The 25,449-nt window shown below is 38.8% G+C and overlaps 1 protein-coding gene and 1 pseudogene across 14 annotated transcripts in view; both read right to left on the bottom strand.

The window, feature by feature from the left end:
* GPHN (gephyrin) overlaps positions 1-17,630 on the bottom strand; it is a 641,151-nt gene extending 623,521 nt beyond the window's left edge. For 4 of the 14 annotated variants that reach the window (XM_059182361.1, XM_059182360.1, XM_059182367.1 and 1 more), the window contains exon 1: positions 16,803-17,630. In XM_059182361.1, coding sequence (XP_059038344.1) covers positions 16,803-16,866 — 64 coding nt within the window. In that variant the 5' untranslated portion in view covers positions 16,867-17,630. The remainder of the gene's footprint in view (positions 1-16,802) is intronic. The other 10 variants (XM_059182363.1, XM_059182371.1, XM_059182362.1 and 7 more) reach the window with 4 other exon arrangements.
* A 6,801-nt stretch (positions 17,631-24,431) lies between these two features.
* Positions 24,432-24,731, bottom strand: LOC131835371 (protein S100-A10-like; annotated as a pseudogene).
* Positions 24,732-25,449: the final 718 nt, after the last annotated feature.

The following is a 25,449-nucleotide window of genomic DNA, read 5'->3' as shown; positions in this document are numbered from 1 at the left end:
AAAATAATTTATGAAATTAACTTATTTTATCTCAATAAACAGATGGTTAGGGAGGACACAAGTAAACTACTTTGGGATTATATATTCAAAATCCCTTTTCTGTTAACTGGCCCTGCACCTGTCCACATGGTTGATATAGCATAATCTCTATCCTTTAACCACAAATGACTGATCCAGGACAAGACTGTTCCTCAAAAATTTTAGAAATACAACTGTGAAAATAAAGTCACTCCTTCTCTGGATGGCTGAAATGGGAAGATACAAGTAACATAAAAAAACTATTGATGGTACTGTTCTTTCCATGGTGAAAGAGGCAGAAAATATGGTAAAAGAAAATAAATAATGTGGTAAAAGAAAATAAAACTTACTTACAGAATAAAGAAAGATGAGAAACAGTCCTGAGGACCTTCAAACCCTAGATCCAATATTCCTAAGGCTTCATCCTGTATTTACGTTTTGTGAGATAGGTACCCCATTATTTTTATAATAAATTTCCCCTTTACTAAAGCTAGCTCACTTTGAATTGTCACTTGCAACCAAAACAATTCTGTGATAGACTGTTACTTTGATAACCCCCAACTAACCATGCTTCCTAGTATTCCTGATCTCTTCCCACGAGAACTCTGGGCTAGGCCTGTGGTTACTTTGACCAATAAAATAATGGGTGAAATTGAAGCTATGCCAGTTTCAGGCCTATACCTTAATTGGCCTGGCAGCTTCTGCTTCCTCCCTCTCATAATGCTTGCTCTTGGAATACTTCTTGGAGACCAGCCATCACACCATGAGGCTAATGAATCAGCCATGTGGATAAATCCACATGTAGAACTGGCCGTGGACAACAGTCCCATTTAAGCTTCCAGGTGACTGCAGTCATAACAGAACCCCAACTAATGCCTACAGCAGAACCACAGAGTTAATTCGTAGAAATGTGAGAGACATTAAACTGTAGTTTTAAGCCACTAAATTTTGCATGGTTTATAAATGCAAATTTTAACTCATACAAAAGTTCAATTCACATGCAAGTAACTTGGAATTATACTTTCCTAACCCAAACTACATCTTGGTGCATGGACTGGCCAACTTTGGCTCATAATCCGTTTTTATAAATAAATGCTTGTGCATTTACATATTGTCTACTCTGCTACTGAATAGCTGTGATAGAAATCACAAGGCCCACAAAAGCTTAAAATATTTACTATCTGGCCCTTTACAGAAAAAAATTTGGTAAACCTAGCATATAGTACTTGGCAATTGCTTTTAATATATAAATGACTAAAAATGTAAACCTACTCTACAACCAACTCCTCATACTCAAAGGGTAGATGACACTATAAATATTTAGTAGTTTTAGCCTCACATGATGTAAAGCAGATCTCGTGCTTGCCACAAGCTGAATGTTTGTCTTCTACTAAAATTCATTATGTTAAAACCTATCCCCACAGTGGGCTGGTGTTTGGAAGTAGAGCCTTTGGGAGATGATTAGGTCATGAGGATGGAATTAGTACCCTTATACCCTTATAAAAGAGACCTAGAGACTTCCCATTTCTGCCACTTTAGAAGATAGAAGAGGGTGCCTGGGTAGCTCAGTGGGTTAAGCTGCTGCCTTTGGCTCAGGTCATGATCTCAGGGTCCTGGGATTGAGTCCCACATCAAGCTCTCTGCTCAGCAGGGAGCCTGTTTCCCTCTCTCTCTCTCTCTCTACCTGCCTCTCTACCTACTTGTGATCTCTCTCAGTGTCAAATAAATATATAAAATCTTAAAAAAAAAAAAAAAAGAAGAAGAAGAAAAAGAAGATAGTTGAAGATAGTTGTCTGTCAACCAGGAAGTGGACCCTCACTGGACATCAGATCTGCTGGTAACTTGATCTTGGACTTACCAACATCTAGAACCATAAAAAATAAATTTCTGTTTTTTATAGGCCACCTAGTCTATACTACTTTGTTACATTAACCCAAAAGGACTAAGACAATATTGATCTGGGTTGTATTGTTTGTTAACAAGTAAGCCTATAGTCATACTACTATATTAATCATGGACAGGAAAACAAGAGTAATAAAATCAGATCCACAATTACTTCACTGCTTATAAGTGTTCTTTCCTACTATAGGAGCTGGGGGTGGAGGAGGAGGGGTGTATCCATTTCAAGTTTCTCATATATTAGATATGACCCACTTCTGAATTGCATTAAGAATCAGAAAGGAATGAATGTTTAAGATGCATAGTTGACAGTTTTGTTTTTACCTAACAATACTTCACAGACCCATCTGCAGAAGAAGCCAAGTCCAATATTAACCTAAGTCAATGATTCTCAAACTTTCCTGCCAAAAATTATCTTTGGCAATGCTCTAAATTCTATAGATTTTCTTTTGGCATCTGTTATTTCATAAAGTACTTCTACCTTTTTACATTCAATATTCCTTTGCCTTATAACCCAACTCATTGTACTTCAATCTAAGCATAATAAGGCCTAAGCCTTAGATCTTTATCCCTGGGGTTCACTATTTTCCTCATCTACCAGTTAAAAATCTCTCTTCTACAAATCAACAATTATCTGTGCAGTTTTATTTTGCTCCCACTTTACCACCCTGTATCACTGCACCATTGTACATTTAAAACATTTCCACTTTCTTTTACTATAGAACTCGATAACAACACCACACAGGCATATAGAGAGGCAGTTTTCTCCATAGATCTTAACATGCCTTAGAGAGTATCAGAAACCATCGCCCATATATACTTCAGTTTCAACCTATACCTCAAAAATATCAAATTTTTGTCATTAGTTACTACACTACAAATACCATCTTCTGACTTTAACAGCCCAAAACTCAAGTTAAAAATAAGAATTTAAGGGCGCCTGCGTGGCTCAGTGGGTTAAAGCCTCTGCCTTCAGCTCAGGTCATGATCCCAGGGTTCTGGAATCGAGTCCCATATCGGGCTCTCTGCTCAGCAGGGAGCCTGCTTCCTTTCCTCTCTCTCTGCCTGCCTCTTGGGCTACTTGTGATCTCTGTCTGTCAAATAAATAAATAAAATCTTTTAAAAAAAAATAAGAATTTAGATCAAGGAGAACCCCTGGACAGTACTAATCTTTAAACAAGCTCATTAAATTAAATTGCATTAAAATAGTAGAAAAATGGCATGAAGATAAACTGGCTAGATCAGATAGCTAAAAGCTGTACTGGTGGGGGTGGCTGACTGGCCCAATCAGTAGATCATGTGACTCTCGATCTCGGGATCATGAATTTAAGCCCTACATCACATGTAGAGCTTACTTTAAAAAAATAATAATAAAATAAACACTGTATTGGCTGATTTCTACTACCATGTTTATAAAGGTAATTATTTTCAAATGTATTATAATACACAACAACAAACATTTAATGAGTACTTATCATGTGGGCATATTCATTAAACTTTTACAGTTTAAGCAGCATTGGTATTATTTGCCATTTTACAGATGAGAAAAACATAGCTTAGAGAAGTTAAGTAACTCTAAAATTTTAACTTCATTTAACTTTGGTATAAACCCAGGTAGTCTAATCCAGAGCCTACCTACTAGTCCAAGTATCTGTGTAAATCTAAAACATATTGTTCATTAAAAGTATATGTCTGGGGACCTAAGTGGCTCAGTCAGTTAAGCATTCAACTCTTGATTTCAGCTCAGGTCACCATCTCAGGGTTGTGGGATGGAGTCCCACATTGGGCTCTGCACTCAGTGGGGAGTCATTTTGAGATTCTTTCCCTTTGCCCCTCCCCACTACTCACCTGCACCCCTCACATACCACCCCCGCCCCCCTAGCAGACCCGCACTCTAAAATAAAGATAAATAAATCTTTTTTTTTAAGTATAGGTCTTATTTTTACAGTAGCTTTACTTTAAATATGTAAGCAAAATATTCACAACTTTTGGGGGGAGTATTATCATCTTTGCTTTCCAGATCTCTGGTAAATCTCTATTAATTAAAAAAGAAAAATGTAATATTTCAATACCTCTAAATCACTAGTATCCTTCTAAGCTTCATTTTGTGAACCAGTTATTACACTTACATACATCTAATTTTTATTCTAAACTTTAAGCATTTTGCAACTTGAACTCTGTGGCATGTACTATTGAAGGAAATAAAATTACACGTATTATGCAGTGGAAGTAATGGACACTTATTTCCATTTATACTTGGCATGAATGTCAGTGTCTTTTTCTAACAATTTTTCCTATTTGAAGTAAGAAAGGCATTTCAGATCATAACAGTGCTGTCAGTAACAGATTGCAGATAACATGAATACAAGCAATAAGAGAATGGTAAACATGAAGTATATTCTGAGTTTGGGATTAATAAGATTTTAGAGCTGAAGGAGATTTTAGAGAGCATCTCTTAGATTTTACATTTCACAGATAAAGATACCAAACAGCTACTGGAAAAATCCAAAACAGAACTTGATCCTGTATTCTTTCCCATGTACTAATTACAGAACCAAGACTGGTCTGTCTATCGCTTCTTGGCCTTTTGACTAAGATCAAGTGAAGACTGGTCTGTCTAGTTTAGGCTATTACAGATTTTCTGAATAAGGGAATACATTAAGCCAGTATATTAATATGGGGGGAAAATGGGAGGTGGGGGGGAAATACACACACACATACACACTCTCACACACATATAGACATGATATATATATATATACACAAATTTAAAATAAAAGAATTAATTTTCCCAATATAAATTATTTAGGTAACCAATACTTCTACCGAAAAAAGCTAAAAGATGAAATATAAGGGTCTTACATAGACTTCCAGCAGACCATTTGCAGGGGAAAAACCACTATTTCCCAAAGAAGTGAATTCTGGTGTGCCTTGAAAAAGTGTTCCATTCTCAAAGTTTCAGAAACACTAGACTAAATAAAGTTCACCAGGATCCACAACTGTAATATTACTCACATCTTTAATATATTATACTAATATTTTTAATATCTCCAAAAGAAGGGATAAGTTATATAGCACTTCCCAAATTAACTTGAAAACAAAAACCTCGGGTGCCTGGGTGGCTCAGTGGGTTAAGCCACTGCCTTCGGCTCAGGTCACAATCTCAGGGTCCTGGGATCGAGTCCCGCATTGGGCTCTCTGCTCAGCAGGGAGTCTGCTTCCTCCTCTCTCTCTCTCTGCCTACTTGTGATCTCTCTCTGTCAAATAAATAAATAAATAATCTTAAAAAAAAAATAAAGAAAGAAAGAAAAGAAAAACCTCTTCACACCATACCTATTATAACATCTCCCAGAGAAATGCTGCTAGAACAAAATTTAGAAAACAAATAGTAAAATCTAACTCTATTACATGTACACTACTGTTCTAAAATGTCCTTAGATAAGCATTTATATACACAGCATGAAAAAGTTGAACTCAGTTAATTATCATATCAATTAGTCACTATTGATATTAGGGGACCCTGAATTTAACCCACTATTTCTCACACCTTAACTGGCTCCAGTTCGAGTTTATAACTATCTGCCAGAGAACCATTTTCACTGAACAAACAGGAGAAAAAGGAAAAGGGGCAGATATAATAAACTACATTCTTAGGAAAAAGAAAAAAAGAAAGCAAAAAGGCGTAAGACTTCAGGGAACTCCTACAAGAAGAATTTTCTGCCCAAGCACACTTTTCCCTTCCTAATAGCAGAACCTCCACTTCTTTGGAAGGCTTCCCTTTCCCCTTTCTACGAGGTTCTGGTGAGGCTGCCTGTTTAGTGTCCCACTCCTAGGATAGATATGTGATACAGACCTGGCTAACCACAGCCCAAATTCTCCTAGTTATAATGATTGACTCATAGATGGACATGTGGGCCAAGTCAGGTAAAAGAGCATCTACATGAAGGAAATCAGCTTGCACCATGCTCAGAAAAACAAAGCACTGAAATGGAGAATAAGGATTCATGATTAAGGGGTGCCTGGGTGGCTCCCTCAGTTAAGCATCTGCCTTCAGCTCAGGTCATGATCCCAGAGCCCCAGAGCTCCCTGCCCAGCAGGGAGCCTATTCTCCCTCTCCCTCTTCCCCTCCCCACTCTCGCTATCTCTCTTTCTCTCAAATAAATAAATAAAATCTTTAAAAGGAAAAAAAGAATTCATGATTACATTAATTCCCTAAAGGGAGTTCTTCCTCTATACTCCATGCCTATGTAAATTAATAACTTCCCGTTTTAATGTAAGCTAATTTTGAGCTCTGTATCTGTCATTTGCAATAAAAAGGTCCTAATCCACATATGTAATTCAAGAAAGAGATCTTAAAAGATCTTGTAAAGATTTTAAAAAAAAAAAAAAAAATGGGTGCCTAGATGGCTCAGTCATTAAGCGTCTAGCCTTAGGCTCGATCCTGGGATCCAGCCCCTCATCTGGCTCCCTGCTCTGCAGGAAGCCTGCTTCTCCCTCTCCCACTCCCTCGGCTTGTGTTCCCTCTCTCACTGTGTCTCTCTTTGTCAAATAAATAAAATCTTTAAAAAAATATTAAAAAATTAAAAAACAAAAAAGAAGGTAATATTAATTACAATTAGTACATTCTTTTTGGAAGGTAAGTTTGTAATTTCCATCAAAATTTTAAAATTCATATACTATTGACCTAAAAATTATAGTAACTGATCTCACATTTAAAAACAGATCACAAATATACAAAGATAAAATGTATAATGTTAACTGTCTACAACATCTGTCACAGAACACATTAGAAATTTGGAGGGTTGATGATTAAATACCACATATCTTATGATGCAATATGATAAACCCATTAAAAGGAAAAAATGTATATGAACTTATTGCTACATGCTAAGGAGTATAACATAGTGATTAAGAGCTTATAATCTAGGAAGAGACTACATGGGTTTAATTTGCAGCTCGGACTTTAACTTTGCCTCTTAACCCAGTAATTTGGGCAAATTACTTAATCTCTCTGCTATAATTTCCTCAACTGTAACACAGTGATACCATCATAAAGATTAAATGAATTAATAGGCTCTATAACAGGCTCAGAAAAATATTTCACATTTGTAAGCTCTGAACAAAGTTAACTATTATTTTTGCTAATACAAAAAGATGTCCAAGACATGCTAGAAAGGAAGGGAGGTGCAAAATACTATGAATAAGCAAAGGTTACAAATTCAAAGGACTATAGATCTAGGCAGAAAATATAAATAGGTTAAATGGGAATTGTGAGAAACTGGAGAATACATGTCCTATTTCCAAGGACAACCACTCTAACCAACTATTGTCAGGTGAGAAAGAGGCTACAGTGTTGCTGAATTTTAAAAAGTTTAAAATACAGGTTTATACGAAATATACCTCTTTTAAATGTTAGAAACATACTTTTTAAAAAAGGTTTGTTATTTATTTTAGAACGAGAAACAGCAAACATGCAAGTGGGGGCAGAAGTAGAGGGAGAGAATCTTCAAGTAGACTCCCCATTGAGCATGGAGCCTGAAATGGGGCTGGATTTCACAATCCATGAGATTATGACCAGAGCCAAAGAGTCAGATGTTCAAACAACTGAGCAACCCAGGTGCCCCAGAAAAATACTTTTTGTAAAAACACAGCAGGGGTCTAATGAAACATGTACTGGTCAGTTACGGCCACTGGTATGCCAATTTGCAGACTCTGATGTAATAAATATGTGCTTGCATATAGAATAAACAAAAATAAACAATCTTAAAAGTGATTAACACTAGAGAGAGACTGGGAAAGTAGAGAGATAGGGCTTAATTCACACTTTACCTTTCCATACTGTTACATACCTTACAACACAAATATACTTCACAAGTCTGTAAACTCATTTAAAACACTGTAAGAATTTAGAAGATGTCCCACTTGCGACTAAATTGAAATCCAATTACTATTGTGGGGATATTAATTTTATCAAAGCATAATTTTTTTAATTTGCATTAGAATCAAAATTCACTATGACTCGTTGAAGTGGAAGCAGAATAGGGATCACATTTTTGAAATGTTTCACTTTTTTTTTTTTAAGATTTTATTTATTTATTTGTCAGAGAGAGTGAGTGAGCATATAGCAGGGGGAGCAGCAGCCAGAGAGAGAAACAGGCTCCCTGTTGAATAAGGCGCCTGATGTACAACTCAATCCCAGGACCCTGGGATAATGCCCTGAGCAAAATGCTAAGTTAATTCCAAGTATACTTTTTTCTTAATGTTTGTAAAATAACAAGAAAAGAACCTAACAGTACATTTCTATTTAGCACTCAGACTGTACTTGGTCTCTTCCTTTCACAAGTTTTTGCATTTTTATTAGCATTTTCAGTATCAGGCAGATACAATTAGCCATGATCCTGTAATCTCAAAATACAAAGAAACAAGTAAATTTCTTTTGGTCTTATAGTAATACCATTCATCCTCTGATGCCCTCAACCCAAAAGTGAAAACAATTATTCTTTAGAACTGCAAGTCTAACTAGATGTCCTATCATATATAATTCTTAGCAAGGTTGTTTAGGTGCTTCCCAAGGTTATAGTAGGTTAGAAACTAGAAGATGAAGGGCAACTTATAACAGTTATAAGAATTAAATAACATGTGTCAAGTGCTTAGCACAAAGAGAACATATGTATACCATGTGTTATAGGCCTGATAAATGTTACCTATTTTACTTAAACCCAAGTGAAAAAAAAAAATAATTAAATTATGTTCAGTATATTCTTACAAAACAGGAAATATATAATGGTTTAAAATTTTGAGCCAAAAATGGCTGGACATGAACATAATTTTGGCATTTACGCTTCTACATCAAAAACAAAATACAGTAGTACTTTTGCAACATAAATGAAGCATGAATTTGTTAATGTCCAACTTGACTAAACAAGGTCTTCCTACTAATGCTAAAATAAGCTACAAGAGGACAAGGACTATATCTTACTCACCACTGAATCCCTTACTTTAGCACAGAGCCTGGCACATAGTAGGTGTTAAATACTGAATACATTATTTCCTTTGTTCTTCACATTACCCCTATTAGATAAGCATAATTACCCCCATTCAAAGCAAAGGAAACAAGTAAAATGTAATTAAGTGTCTTGAAAGTGACTGAGGTGACTCAGTCAGTTAAGCAACCAACTCTTGATCTCAGTACAGGTCTCAATCAGTTGTGAGTTCAAGCCCTGCACTGGACTCTATGCTGGGCATGGAGCCTACTTCAAAAAGAAAAAGGAAGCAGGGGCACCTGGATGGCTCAGGTGGTTAAGCACCTGCTTTCTACTCAGGTCATGATTCCCAGGTCCTGGGATGGAGCCCCACATCCAGTTCCCAACTCAGCGGGGAGTCTGGTTCTCCCTCTCTGCCTCTCCCCCTGCTTGTGCTTTCTCTCTTTCAAATGAATAAATAAAATCTTTTTTTTTAAAAGGGGAGGGAGAAGGAGGAAGGTAGGAGGGGAGGAGGGGGAGGAGGAAGGAGAGAAGGGGTAGAAGAGATAAAACTTTTGACTCCTATTTTATGCTATTTTGCTATTTTGACTATCAGAACTAACCTTCAAAATAACATTTTCAGAATTTATTCAACCTACAAGTTTTTCATTTGTTAAGATGACATTTTTAAAAATTACTATAAAAATCACTCTAAAATAATCCTCATACAGACTTGCCCATCAACTAAGAAACAATATGTCAAATCTGATAGCATGCCAATGTTTCAAATACACATTATTAGTATCTTCCTCTTACAATTTATAGAAAAATACTAACCCCCTGAACTGTCTTCTTAGTAATAACAGTGAATATCTGATTTACCTAAATGTTTCTGGGTAGCTAATTCTTAAGCCACTATATAAATGTCACATCACCCAATTTTTTATTAGACATCTTCTATGCAATTACGCTATTAAGAGGTGCTATGACAAAATGGCACAGAAGAAGTAAAGCATACAATCAACTGTTTCAAGAACTTTAAAATCTACTTTACCTAAGATGTTTATACATGAAGCTGTTAGCAAACTACATCAAAGCAACATATGATGAGGAAAGGAGTAAAGATTATTGAATATATTATCCAAGTTAGACATAAAGAGTAGACATTTTCACATACATTAGCTCAGTTCTTACAACTCTGTGAAGTAAGTATTGCCATCTTCATTTTGGAGACGGAAACTGAAATTCAGAGAGATTAAATGACTTCCCAAAATAAAGAGCAAATCTGGGTCTGAAATCCAAGTCTCTTCAACTCAAAAGTCCTTTTTCTTTTTTTTTTTTTTCTTTTTTGTCTTTTAACTACACCTTGCAGCTTTCCACATATACATGATTATAGGGTATAGATAACATTTTTTTAAAAAGATTTTATTTATTTACTTGACAGACAGAGATCACAAGTAGGCAGAGAAGGGAGGGGAGCAGGCTCCCTACTGAGCAGAGGGCCTGATGCGGGGCTCAATCCCAGGACCCTAAGACCACGACTCCCAGGCAGAGGCTTAACCCACTGAGCCACCCAGGTGCCCCCAGGGCATAGACAACATTTATAAATACTGCAGGAAAACAAAGAAAGACATCATTGTAGAGGATAATTCCTAGGATTTTGTTGAGGAAGGGAGGCTTGAGCTGAGTCTGAAATTAAGTGTAGAAGTGAAACTACTGATAATAAAAAGAAGATTATTAAGGCCACAAAAATTTCTAAATTTCTAAAAAAAAAAATTTAATATTGTTCCTTCAGTTATACTGACAGGACTTAATCTCTAAAATTTTTATCTTTTCTTCCATTCTTATTCTATTGCTTTTTTTTCCTCTATAATCTACCTCTTCCATAATGATCTCATTAAAAGTATTAACTAAGTCTAATATCCTATATTTCTCTTTCCAGCTGTTCAAGTTGCTAAAGGATAGAAACATACTGCCATGAGAACTTAAAGTGATCTTAGAGAATGACTCCTTTTGGTTAGTGGTAAGAAAAGCTAAGAGAGAGATTTAAGTAATATTAAGACTTTACTGGCCAAACTAGCGTTAGAAAGTGAGTCTTCTAAGTGTTCTTCCCATGAACCAGTGCTCCTTAAATTTTTGGTGCCAAAGTATCAATAACAGAGAAGATTGATGAGGTCTGGAGTTATATAATGGGTTCACTTGAAATTTCTTTGAAGTTTCTAATTTTATCTTAACAGTTCACATGAATTCCACATCCTGTCCTAATTTACTCATACTTATCTTAATATTAAGGTGATTTAAATTACATACTCTCAAAACTGACCCTTCAAGAATTATTATGTTGGTCCCCCATAGCTTAGATTCTAAGGCTTAGAATCCTTGAAGAGTATCCCTTGACACAATGTCATGCACCCAACAGGAGAAGCAGGACACAAATTGTGTATTGCTCCTTTTTACCACATCTCATTTCTTTGCTCCTTTATTTTTCAAATTAGGAAATTTTTTAAAGCATAGTAAGTTTTATTCCATTCTTTCAAAATGCATACTTACTGGTAAAACTATAAAAATTGTTGGGGCTGTTTATTTTCATTATAAAATTTTCAAGAAATTCTACTTAATTAAAATTAATTAGTTAAATACAAATTCACTTAGGAATACATTAGACAACCTGGATAGACTTCTACATGAAGTTACTTTACCAGACTTTTGCTTTTGGGCTAGTTACTCAAATATTAAGATTCCATGCTGTCCATATTAACTACAGTCCCAATTACTTTTGAGCAGGTTAAATAATCTTTTCTTCAACCTCGGTATTTATCATCTCTGCCCAGATGTGAAAGAGAAAATCCCCTGTGGTTTTATTAATTTCTTTTTTAGGATCTCTCTCTCTCTCTCTCTCTCTTTTTTAACAGCTTAAATTCCAAATGTTTTCTTGTTCTTCAATCCTATTTACAAGAACAAAGTATAGGTTTTACCTATTTTACTTACTGTTTCCAAAAGCACCCTATTCACCTTAAATGGGAATCTATCACCAATAAAAATAAAAATAGATTCTTATTCATCATTTCCCCTCAGCAACAAACTGCTGATTCTCCACTATACACCTCAGTTACTGTCAAACAGTCATATGTGGTTTCAATACAGTTAAAACTCTTAATATGTAACAACATACGTACTAATAATTTAGAAGTCTTTAGCCAGTGATGATAGTAGTATATACCTTAGTAATTAACTTAACATGTTATTTCCTACTTTAGCTAAACATTTACTTCTCTAATACATTGGTTCCAACCAAAAATTCAGGAAGGAATGACCTAGTTTGAAACACAGCATTCTTTTTAACAATGATCATACAGATCAATATTGGTATGTTTGCCAAAACACAGAATTCCATTTGGTAGGATTCAGATTTGGTTTGCAATACTAATTTGCCTACTTAACAACAACACCTATTCTCAAACCAGGTATATAAATATATCTTTATCACTAAATAGGCTTTTCAGAAAACATGAAAACTTATTATGTACAAGGATAAGCTTCAGGAATGAAATAAAAATAAATGCTTGAACAACTCTAGACTTAATTTGATTATAATCTCCTTGGCTAAGGGTTTTTTTTTTTAATATTTTGAATAACTATTTATGAATGACTAAAATACTCCCTATAAGCAACAAATATTTTTGATGCTCTATTTTATAGTCTTTTATCTCTCTTATCCGGTCTTATACTTGTTCTAATATCTTTTGTTGATTACAGATCTAAAGCTTAGTGCAATAAAAATGTATACTACTGGAGCAAAAAAATGACTTCAAAATGCTCTTTCTTAAAAATTTGTATCTTTTTATCATCCATACTGCTGTTAGTGAAAACTTAAGTAATGGATTATCATCTTTAGCTAAGTGCTAAATACGCTAGTACTGAATATTAGCAATAGCTAATACAATATTAAATAGCCAATGGAGTATCACCTATCTCGTTCTACATTATATAAATGCACATATTCATTATTTTCCTGATGTTTCTGTGGAGCTCTTACAATAGTAGAATTACGGTGCTCTCCTGATAAACAGTTCTCATTAGAAAAAGTAGATGAAAAGTGACACATTAAAATGTAATTGTTAAGACTGGCAATAAGTATAATTACTACTAATGTTATTGGGGGGGGGACAGGAATCTTACATTTGCCCTCTATCTTGTTTCTAGCTTCAGAGCAGCAAATATCTCTTTATTTGCCTCATGCATCATCACATTATGTTTAGTCTCTGTTATAAATAGCAAGAGAAGTAGAAAACATTAAAAACACATATACTAAAAACTAGATCTCATGTCACCAAAGATCATATAATACTCATTTCTAGCAATCAACATAAGACAGTTATTAATAAAGGTATTGTTCTTACAGATAGCAATAACTGTCAACCTAAAATGTTTCCATGATAACCAATTTTTATATATATAAACAATCCCACTTTCCTGATGAAAAATAATTTGTATAACTAAAATAGCCATGTCACACTAATTATTATAATCTAATTTCCTAGTCCAAAATGATTCAAGAATCATCAAGCAAAAAAGAAATATCATTGCTAAGTACTGTCCTACCACTGTTTCAAAATTCTAATATTATTTGAGGAGAAGTTTCAACAGATTGCATACATTTATTTGTAAAATTCATAGCTGAGATGAAGACTAAAAAAATCTAAAGGATTAATAGTTTCAAAATATAAATATTATCTCTCAACAGATAATTTTTTAAAATGTCACAAAGAAAGTCAATTGAAGGCTTGGAGAAATGGCAATACAATTTCACCAAAATACAAACACATTGCAAAATGTGCGCGAGGTGGGGCACCTGGGTGGCTCAGTCATTAAGCAGCTGCCTTCAGCTCAGGTCCTGATTCCAGGGAATAGAGCCCAGCATCTGGCTCCCTGTTCATTAGGAAGCCAGCTTCTCCCTCTCCCACTCCCCCTGTTTGTATTCCCTCTGCCACTGTCTCTCTCTGTTAAATAAATAAATAAAACCTTTTTTAAAAAAAAAAAAAGTGTGCATGGGTAGACAACACTTTCAACCACCTTTGTAAAATAGATAAAATACTTAGAATCACTATTATGACCTTTAAGAAAGCCACAAACTGCAACTCATTAAATCACAGTTTTAAGTGTGGCCTCTTAATTCAATTTTCTTAAGTATGAAATCATAGTACTTCAGTTCAATTTAAAAAAACTTCACACAGTAAAACTAAAAAAACCTAAAGTTCTAAAAGACACAAAATACACAATATAACCTCATTTTTGTATTTTTTTTCTTGCACAAAATCACATGGAATGTCAAGACCATAAGTTGTCTATAATAAAATCCTCTCATTGCAGACTGAGGGCTAGTGTTCCTTCCTTTGATTCTTCTGTTTCCAGGCTCCACCACAGAAAAGACAATAACTTTTCAAGTAAAAACATCAGTTATTTCTGACTTCAAATATCCATCTTATCAGCACATCCAATTGTCCTCTATTATCACTTCTCCCAAATCCATCAGCTTCCTTTTTGTTCCTTTACTTACATCCTTATTCTTGACCTGAGACCTTTCCCCCTAAACTACTGTACCTCATTTTCATGAGACAGCTTCTCCAGATTACCTTTAATTCACTGCCAAAGTTATCTTCTCTCCTTGACATTTTGCCTATGCCACCCACCTATTCCACCTAAGCTTTTCAAGGTCTTTGAGTTACATTTTTATTCTGCTCAAGAGCCTCATCCTCACAAACATATTCATTTATAAGGTTGCCACTGACTTTCAACTCCCCTTTAAAATGCCAGTTTCTTCTTATCTTTGGTAAATTAACCAAATTCTCCCTTCAGGTAGTTAGTTATATTTGCTCCTAATGCACTCTGAAATGGAATTCCTTTTACATTTTGCCCCCAAACACACATGTAATTTATTTAAACAATTGTAACACAGTAATTACATACATTGTTTCTTTAGTTGTTTGCATATCAATGTTAGCCCTATTGTACTGCAGGGATATAGATAAGGGCTGTATCTTTCAAAGTATTCTATATAAGCATCTACTGTGTTACTTGACCCAGGCAAGATGATTCACTATATAAAACTCTTAGGGAAAGCTTAAATGAGCAAAAGAAAATATGATTCTTCTTTAATCTCTGTGGTTTAACTTTAAAACAGCTTTGACCTTTCATTTCCATGGACAGCTGAAATACTTTGATTTCTATAAAGCTTCACTATTACTACTCTATTAATTTTCAAAAACGGCTGGAATTTAAAATGCAAGTTGAAGGTTGATATAGGCTATACATTTTTACATTCCACGATTAGATTCTTTGAAAATCAGCAATGTCAACTCTAAGAATTCTAATACAACTGAATCTTCACACAAGGCAACAGTTTCAGCACCAAAAGAAGAGAACAGCGTGTCATTTGATGTTGGGGGAGGGGGGATTTCCCTTTCCCTGCAACTGGTTTAGACTAGTTTCTCTATCCAGAGGCTTCTGATTAGGAAAATTCAAAATTAACAACTGGAAAGCATACCAGGGCAAAGCAACCCTTTTACTTAAAAGAGAAGAAGGGGTGCCATGGGTACACCTTTTCATAAAACTCAGCAGCCAAAATTAAGCTTAGCACTCAGTATCTACAGAGATTTTTTTTTCCTACCTAATAAAAGCAAGTCTCATTCAATTTAGACCCTTCCCGAGCATCGTCTCAACCTGTCAGAATTTGACAAGAGAAAAAAAAAAATTAAGAAGTGACGGGCGGGGGACGAGGGAGACACAAGGATTCCCGTCTACATCTCTTCTTTTTCCAAATCACATCAGTGTGTCTTGAATTTCCTTCACTCCAAACTAAGCCCTTAGATTCCAAATATAGTTCCTTAACCCCCACCTCGCCACTGAATTACACATAAACCTTGCCAATTACAGAACCACAGCAGAAACCCCTACAAATTGGCTTGCTGTTCATCTCGGAAGTCATGCCCTGCAGCAACTGCCTATCGCCGAACTGAGGGATATTACCCAAATACAACGCAACGGAATCAGACATGCAGGGCACACACAGCTCCTGCGAGTGAGGGAAACGAGACCCAGGAAAAGTGCGCTCCTCACAAGCCTTGGGACCGTCGGGGTGGGGGTGGGGGGGGTGGGTTCCAGAAGGGAGGAGAACAGAGTAGCCCAAGTCGGGGAATCCTACCCTCTCAAGTAAAAAGCCCCAGCCGCAGGGTGCAGCCCGTCCCTCTAAGAAAGGGAAGAGGCGGGCAGAGGGCCCTTAGCTCCGAGAGGCGGAACGCATACACTTTCAGAGGTCTGGGTGCAACGATCCCCCAACCTCTCGAAAGAGACAAGGGGTGTCCCACGGGTGACTGAGGGGATGCCCCGCTGGCCAGGGGCAGCCTAAAGCAGAGCGGAGTTTCGCCTGATATTCACCCGTGTCGTGTCCGGCGGGTGCCCAGGGCAAGCAAAGCTAGAGCGGCTCGGGGCCGCTGGGATGGGGGGAGGGGAAGGAGGGAGTGGAAATGGGAATCCCCCCTCTCCGAGACGAGCATTAGCGGAGGAAGCGCGCCGGCCAGTCAGAGCGGCGTGCTTCTCTCTGCGGAGCCGGGATCCCGCCGCCTGCACCGGCAGCAAGGAGCCCCGCAGCGCCCGCTGCACCGGCCCCTCGGTCCCCCGGGGCCAGGGACTTCGGCTGCGAAGGCACTGGGGCCTGACATCCCGCGGGCCGGCTCCAGCTCCCGGAGGGGGCCCGCAGGAACACCCCAACCTCTGTCAGCTCTCCGCGGTTGTAAAACGCCCCCCCGTCCCCCTCCTCAGCCTTCCCTCCTCCCGAGGCCGCAGAGAAGAGTCACCACAGGCGACATGCCTGAGACTAGTCGGGGACAGCGGCCGCGGCGGTCCCGCACCTCCCTCCCGGGTTACCTGTGAGCACTCCGACACGGATTTGATGGTCGTGGTTAGTGAGGATCATTCCCTCGGTCGCCATGTTTCCCAGCGCAGTCACCGCACTGACAGGAGCCGGGAGAAGCCGGAGCCCGGAGCGCGCGGGCCGGGAGCGCGCTCGCCTCGGAGAGCGCGAGAGCGAGAGCGCCCGGGGAGCTCGCGAGGAGCGGAGAAGGAGGGGGAGGCGGCCAGGCTCTCCGCGGCCTGCGCGGGGTAGAGGCCGGGCCGGGAGTGCGCGAGTCCGCTGAGTGGGGGGGGGGGGGGCGGAGTCGGGGCGCGCGACCCCGAGTCCAGATCGGAGGCGGCTAGCTGCGGGCGGGGACCGCGGTGGCCGCAGAGGGAGAGCGCGCGTAGGCGTCCGAGTGAGGCCCTTGAGACCCAGACCCGCTAGATAGCAGGAGAGTGAAGGGAAAGGAGTGCACACGCTCGGACGGTTGCGGGGGCGGACTCGGGGACAGGGGCGGAGCCACACCGCGAGGCGTGGAACTCGTGGAGAGTGAGGGGAGGTGTGAGAGCCCGGCTGCGGAGTACTGGGAGCGGGAAGGAGGCAGCCCAGCCCGAAAAGGACAGGGGAACGCTCTTGGGCGCGCGAGTAGCGCCGGATTGGCTGGAGAACGCGGAACGGGTGCGCGCGAGACACGAACGCAGCCTCGACCGAGCCCCAGACAGAAGCAATCCCCTGCCGAGCCGGCGCCTCGTCGTTAGCGCCGCGGGGCAGCTCTCGGAGCCGCCGAGCGGCTCTCCCGAGGGGACGAGAGTAGGACTCCGCTAGCTGGGCCTCTCTTCCAAGCCCTGGGGCGCGGTCAGCCCGACCCTTGAAAACACCAGGGCACCTGAAAGTGGCTTAGAAAGCTCCATGATACACAGTGGCCGCTGAGTCCGCCGTGGATGAAGGAGGATTTATCCTGTCCCGCCTCACCTTCCCGCTTGCTTCCTTAGTCTGCTCGCACTGCCGGAGGATATCCGCTTCTCCTGTGCTTTAGGATCCCACCTCCAAGTCGAAACCCACGAGATGATCCTCACAAGCGAAGCAGAGCCTCTTGAATGGGGATACCTGGCTTTTCCCCCTCCCGCTGCCCCCTGGTTTCGTGGCCTTACGCTTCATCTCCACGGTCTCTGCTTTTAGATCAAAAGCACCAATCTTAGAGAACGAGAAGAACGTGTTCCTTTCCCCTGAACCACGATCGCAAAATTGGAAGTAGAACTCAGGCCGTGACAAATGACAGATCTGAGTATTTGTGGGATGTGAAATCACCATGAAAATAACTTCTGTTGCCACTTATTTTCACGTATCTTTCAAAAATTGTGTTCTTAATCACCTGTGGCTATTTCACATCGGTTCCTTAGTTCCTATCTTCCTAGCCCTTTCAACTTATGAATTAAAAAATAACGCACATATTTTTTTTCACTTATGTTCTCAGTCATGGTAAAAATCTGGGAAGCGTGAGAATGAAAAGCAAAGTGTCAAAAATGTATACTCATCGTTTGTACACAATTAAAATCTCAACTAATTTGGTGGTGATGTTTTTTGTTGTACCATTGGAACAAGGACTTGTCCTCTAACTTAAAATTCATATTGTTCCGTCTTTTAAATAATGGGAATACAAAGGAGATGATGGGTGAAATTAAGGTGGGATTTAAAAAGTAGTAAAATTTCTTTTGAGTATGTGTATTGCCAGTATTTTTAACATTAAAAATTGAAGCCAGATCATAAAGCCACTTCCTTTAATAATCTATCACCACAGAGCCTGGTGACCAACAGATTCTTAACTAGTTTCATATGAGAGAGATAATGAAATGTGAAAGTATGTCCAAGAAAATGGTTTATCTCAGACTAAAGATGAAGAGCATCAATAGTTGATGACATTGCTACCTTTCCAATCTATCTTATTACCTACAACACCCTCAAATTTGAAATGATTTTAAAATGTCTTGAATTTTTAGAGAGAAATTCTAAACCTGGCTACTAATAGGTTCTATAACCTTAAACTAAGTTGGGGTTTTTTAAGGTTGCAGACTATATAAGCACCCTTTAAGTAAAGTGGTTGTCTCAATAAACACCCTCTCAGAATATTCTATAATTATTCATGGAAAGAAACCGATATTTTTGTTTCACAATAAATAACAGAAAACAAGAGACTTCAGACAAACCATGAGACTCTTAACTATAGGAAACAGGGTTGCTGGCGGGGGGGAGGTCGCTGGGAGATTCTTGGTGGGTGTGAAATTTGGGGGTTGGGGGACACTATTCAAGCCAGTACAAGCAACGACAAAGGTTCAAAGAATGACAAAGTTTCCTTAAAAGCTGGGATTTAGAAATTAGACACATGCTTAGAGGAAAACATGCTTAGGGTAACTGGGTGATGGGCTTTAAGGAGGTCACTTGGGGTGTTAACCTCTGAACCTAATAATACACTATAGTTAATTAAATTGAGCTTAAATTTTTTAAAAGGTAGAAAAAATGAAATAAAACAAGGGAATTTTTTTTTTTTTAGATTTTATTTATTAGACAGACGAGATCACAAGTAGGCAGAGAGGCAGGCAGAGAGAGAGAGAGAGAGAAGCAGGCTCCCCGCTGAGCAGAGAGCCAATGCAATGCAGTGGGATGGGTGGGCTCAATCCAGAACCCTGGGATCATGACCTGAGCTGAAGACAGAGACTTTAACCCACTGAGCCACCCAGGAGCCCCAAGGAAATTTCTATATAAAAGTAATAATGGTGAAATTTAATTGGGAAAGGTGAAAATTAACCTTAAAGCATATGGAGGTTTGTTTGCTAAAACTATTAAAATTGCTGAAAAAAGTAATATTAATAGAACTGAGCTGACTACTAATATGTGCTTGTTTTTCAACAATTTTGCTCAAGTATATTCATCTCTGCAGAATTTAGCAATCTGTAATAAAATCTGCACCTTACTGTCTAACATGACTTTTCTTTTACTGCTGGTTATTGAATATTGCAGTATACACATATTTTTTTACTCCTGTCTTATAGTATGACATTTCTTCAAAATTCATCCTGGAATCAAGCATTAAAACGGGAAAATTTTCAAACCAAGGTAAGAAGAGAGTAGCATTCCTGAATATTGACAAATGTCTCAGGACTATACTGAGGGAAAGGGGAAAACAAGAAATGAAAAAGAGTTTGTGCATAAAGAATTAGCAGTGCCCAAGGATTCACTTTCTCTAAAGGTTTTAATGAAAACTATAGGAGTTTACATTAACTAAAAATTAACACAAGAGATAGGTAAACATCTGGCTTTCATAGTGACTTTCATTATGAAGATGAAAGTTTATCAGTAGAAATTAATTATGGTAAAGGCTGAATTTTTTCTAATAAGAGTGTGTTTACACTTAGCCCACCTAGTACTTTAGTGTTCCTGTGACTAATCACAATTTCAGTATCCAGTAAAAACTTACCGGCTTTTCTGGGGTCAGACTCTCCTCGTTGACATTAGACGTGAACAAGAACAAATTTGGCAAAAAATTATTCTTCCTCTAAAGCTTATTCCATTCTTGCCTCTTTCCTGATAAGCTAACAGCGACATTTAAAACTGACTCAATTAAAAATGGGTGCGGGACGCCTGGGTGGCTCAGTGGGTTAAGCAGCTGCCTTCGGCTCAGGTCATGATCCCAGCGTCCTGGGATGGTGTCCCGCATCGGCTCCTTGCCCGGCAGGGAGCCTGCTACTCCCTCTGCCTCTGTCTGCCTGTGCTTGCTCTCTCTCTCTGATAAATAAATAAAATCTTTAAAAAATAAAAAAAAAATAAAAATGGGTGCAACACTTGAATATATTTAATGCTATTGAATGGTTAAAATTGTAAATTTTGTTCTGTGTATTCAGCACAACAAAAATGGGTGCAAGGTGAAATTCTGGTTGATTTTAACCTATTATTTTCCTCGAAGGAAACTTGATTATAGTCAAGATGAACTTTAGATTGGCTGAGTTAGACAATGTATTAGTTCCTAGGGCTGCCATAACTATCACTGGCTACCTTAAAACAACAGAAATTTATTCTCTCAAAGTTCTGGAGCCCAGAAATCTAAAAAGAAGCTGTCAGCAAAGCCATGCTCTCTCTGAAGGATGTAAGGAAAAATTCTTCTCTGCCTCTTTCTAGCTTCTAGTAGTTGCCAGCAATCCTTATCATTAGGTGGGTTGTAGCTGCATGGCTTCAATCTTTGCCTCCCTCATCACATGGCCTTCTTGTCTATGTGTATTTTCACTTGGACTTCTTGTAAGAATATCAGTCATTCAATTTAGGTCCCACTATAATCCAGTATGATCCCTATTTAACAAATTATATCTACAAAGACCCTATTTCCAAATAGGTTACATTCTGAGATTCTTGGTGGGTGTGAAATTTGGGGGTTGGGGGACACTATTCAAGCCAGTACAAGCAACGACAAAGGTTCAAAGAATAACAAAGTTTCCTTAAAAGCTGGGATTTAGAAATTAGACACATGCTTAGAGGAAAACACTCTACAGTAGAGAATACTGGGGAAATTTTTAACATTTGAACTAAATGGCCTAATGCTTTTCCCCACAAAAGCAGTTTTCTAAATTAGAATTTTTCAAAGTCTAGTAAGATCAATTTATACATTCTTACTAATGAAACTGACATTTTGCTGTTAGTTTTGATGCCTTTGTTGTCTTTTAGTGAAGCTGAACCTCCACAGACGTCCATGGAATTTGGTCGCACTTATTTGAGAATAATTAGGACAGTGTTTTCCAATGTCTGCCATGTTTATAAAAATAAATTTGAAGTTTTCTTGGGCTTTTGATATTTCTGCTGCCCAAATTTCTGCTTGAATAATTTTGTGCCCTGGTCCTTTTTATTTTTCTCACCCTTACTCTCTTTCTCTGAGGTCCCCAGCTGGAAAACCAGATGTATGAGAACATTTTGGTTACAAGTGACTAACCCTAGCTTAAGTCAAAAGGCTACACAGCTATGAATTCCAGACATGTGTATAGCTTCAGGGTTGGCTAAATTCAGGATCTAAAACCATGTCATCAAAATCTTTCAGCTATGCTTTCTCCTTTGTTGACATAATTTTCATATTGATTCTCCCTACCTGGTGGCAAAGTTGGTAGTGTCTTCTCTAAGCAATAGTTTAGATCAGTAGTTTTCAAGTTTGTCTGGGGATACCTGGAGACCCCAAGACCCTTTCTTGAGGGTCTTCAAGGTCAGAAATATTTTCATACTAATACTAGGCATTGTGTTTCCACTCTCATTTTCTTATTAGATATGGTGGAATTTTTCCAGAGGCTAAATTATATATAATGATAACATCACTCTGACAGCTAATAAAATGTGTTTATATATTTTTATATTTTAAAAAAAGTTTAGGGGTGCCTGGGTGGCTCCGTTGTTTTAGCATCCAACTCTTAATTCATCTCAGTCATGATATCAGGGTTGTGAAATCAAGCACCATGTCAGGCTTTGCATTGAGCATGGAGCCTGCCTAAATTCTTTTTCTCCCTCTCCCTTTCCCCCCACCCACCACTCTCTTTCTCTCTTGCTTTAAAAAAAAAAAAAAAAAAAAAAAAGGTTTTCATATGCTAAATATTGATAGATAAAACCTACTTAAAAGTTCTTTGGAGTCCTCAATAATTTTTAAGGATGTAAAGGGTTCCTGAGACCAAAATGTTGAGAACCATAGAACTAAGTCATGTCCCCACTTATTTCTTTTTTTAAAGATTTTTTCTTTATTTATCTGACAGAGATCACAAGTAGGCAGAGAGGCAGGCAGAGAGAGAGGAGGAAGCAGGCTCCCTGCAGAGCAGAGAGCCCGATCTGGGGCTCGATCCCAGGACCCTGGGATCATGACCTGAGCCGAAGGCAGAGGCTTAACCCACTGAGCCACCCAGGTGCCCCAATGTCCCCACTTATTTACTAAGGCAAGTTAACCTGATTGGTTAGGCCTCAGTCATGCACTTGTCCGGAGCATGAGTATCAGCTGAGCCTTACCAAATGGCTAAGACCAAGGGAGGATGGATCTAGGTAGTGCTTTGATAGATTAGCATTTAGTACTTCAACTCTTCTTAAATCTTTTTTTTTTTTTAAGATTTTATTTATTTAGGGGCTCCTACTTCGGCTTGGGCCCTGATCTCAGGGTCCTGGAATCAAGCCCCACATCGGGCTCTCTGCTCGGCAGGGGGCCTGCTTCCTCCTCTCTCTCTCTCTCTCTCTCTCTCTCTCTGTCTGCCTCTCTGCCTACTTTTGATCTCTGTCTGTCAAATAAATAAGTGAAATCTTAAAAAAAAAAAAAAGATTTTATTTATTTATTTGACAGACAGAGATCACAAGGAGGCTGAGAGGCAGGCAGAGAGAGAGGAGGAAGCAGGTTCCCTGCAGAGCAGAGAGCCGGATGCGGGGCTCAATTCCAGGACCCTGAGATCATGACCTGAGCCAAAGGCAGAGGCTTTAAACGACTGAGCCACCCAGGCACCCCAGTACTTCAACTCTTCTTACAGACTGCTACCTCCACCATTACTACATATTTTATTCTTTTTTCGAGGTCTGTAATTTAGACCTTTAATACCACCGACATTGACTTCTGTTAATATTCAGACAATAGAGAAGCACTCCCCAGTGTGTCATGACAATTTACACAAGATCCACTTACATGCCTGCTTATCTGACAAAAGAGGGAAGCAAGGAGGGAAAAGTTTTCCTTTCTAAAGAAAGCACTTGTTTTCCTCCCTCCTTAATTCAAAGAAAGCATAGACCATAGGGGAGAAAGACAGTAATTAATAGAAGAGGAAGGAATTATCAGGTAAGAAAAAGGAGAGTAAGATGTATTAAATGGAAAAGTAGAGTTAAGTACCCAGAAGTTGTTTTTTTTAAAGGGCTCTGTCTACAAGGCCTTCAGGTTTTAGGAGTCAGTGTACACAAGTCAAGAAAATATAGTCCCAAAGTGCCGTGGTAGCTCAGTCCATTAAGCATCTTCCTTTGGCTCAGGTTATGTGGTCCCGGGATCAAACTCATCGGGGGTCTGCTTCTCACTCTCCCTTTGCCCCTCCCTGCTGCTTGTGTGCACTCCCTTTCTCTCAAATAAAATTAAATTAAAAAGATATTCCTGGGTGCCTGGGTGGCTCAGTGGGGTAAGCCTCTGCCTTCAGCTTAGGTCATCATCCTAGGGTCCAGGGATCAAGCCCCACATCAGGCTCTCTGCTCAGCAGGTAGCCTGCTTCGTCTCTCTCTCTCTCTCTCTGCCTGCCTCTCTGCCTACTTGTGATCTCTTTCTGTCAAATGAAAAAATTATTAAAAAGATATTCTTAACTTTGAAAACTGACATGGACTGAGTTTAAGTTTTGAACTTCTAAAAAAAAATCAATAACATCATTTTCCTAAATTATTTTTTTTTTCAAGTGAAGAACTAAAAACAGAATTTATTGAGGGCAAGAGGATGAAAGCTTTATAAAAGTCAAAAGCTTATCTGACTTTTCTTTCTCTGCTTCTCAAATGAGGGTTGGATTTTATTGTACATTTTCTGAGAGTCCTGATCTGCTCATGGAATCCTTTATACAGGGGGAAGCTGTGGGACAGATTCTTTAAGAGACCCTTCAGGAGAACTCTCATTGGGCGGAAGTGTTGCTCAATGTTGCCTACTTCTTTCCCTTCTGCTTCATGTATATTACAAAATAGTCATTGCATGCAATGGTGAGCCCTGCAATTAGCAGGAAGCAGCTCTGGAAACCCACTTTGCCATCTAGGCACTGGTCAAGGTCCTTCATTATTTTGTCCACGGCCAGAGAGTCTTTTTGATTTTCCAAATATCCAGGAGCCCCTTTTCCAGGAGTACCCCCAGGTCCTCCTTTGTTAAGTAGCCTTTATCCCTAGCAGTTGTGGAACCTATGAAATGTGAACAGCATGGTTTCCATGGCGAGTTCCATTTGAGATGGCATTTTGGTGAGGTCTGCTGAACCTTTGCCCAAGGCGTGGCAGGGACAATTGGTGCACTGGGACACACGGCCAGTGAGTAGAGAGACACAGGCTCTCTCAGTGGAGCTGTCTGTAGTACAGAGCAGGGGTGGGAGACCTAACATTATTATTATTGGTTTCCTTGTAATAAAACATAGCTGAAGGCCCAGCTACCCTAGGAAAATATATTTGTCTCCATAAAAGCAATTTATGAAAATAAAATTATTTTAAAAAAGGAAAGAAAATTATTTTATTAGCCTAAATAACCTCATTTTGTCCTAGGTTGACCAATAATTGGAAGAGACATGGTTTATAAGAATATTTATACAGTGTTTTAGCTTAAATTGAATCTTAAATAAAGGCTTGAAGTGTTAGGAAGCATAAATGAATATGTGAAGGAAACAAAGATGATGGATTTTCAGGACCACTCATTTTACCATGGGATAATTATATTTCATGTTTATCTGTCTGTGTAGCTCCTGCTGTGGGATTGATTGGTTGTAGAACAAACATCCCTTTCCAACGTGACCTTGTTCTCTTCACATTTCCTAATATCTGATGATTAAATACAGAACATATGATGCAATAGGGACTTTGAATTGTGAGCAATGCAGGCTTCTCCTTAGGTGCCAAAGGGGCTGTTAGAAATTTGCCATGGCATGTGACAGACTGCAGAAGCCTCTGCCGATAGAGAAGACATCA

Source organism: Mustela lutreola, chromosome 7, assembly GCF_030435805.1.
Source record: "Mustela lutreola isolate mMusLut2 chromosome 7, mMusLut2.pri, whole genome shotgun sequence".
NCBI lineage: Eukaryota > Metazoa > Chordata > Mammalia > Carnivora > Mustelidae > Mustela > Mustela lutreola.
This window is presented reverse-complemented; position numbering and strand designations above follow the sequence as displayed.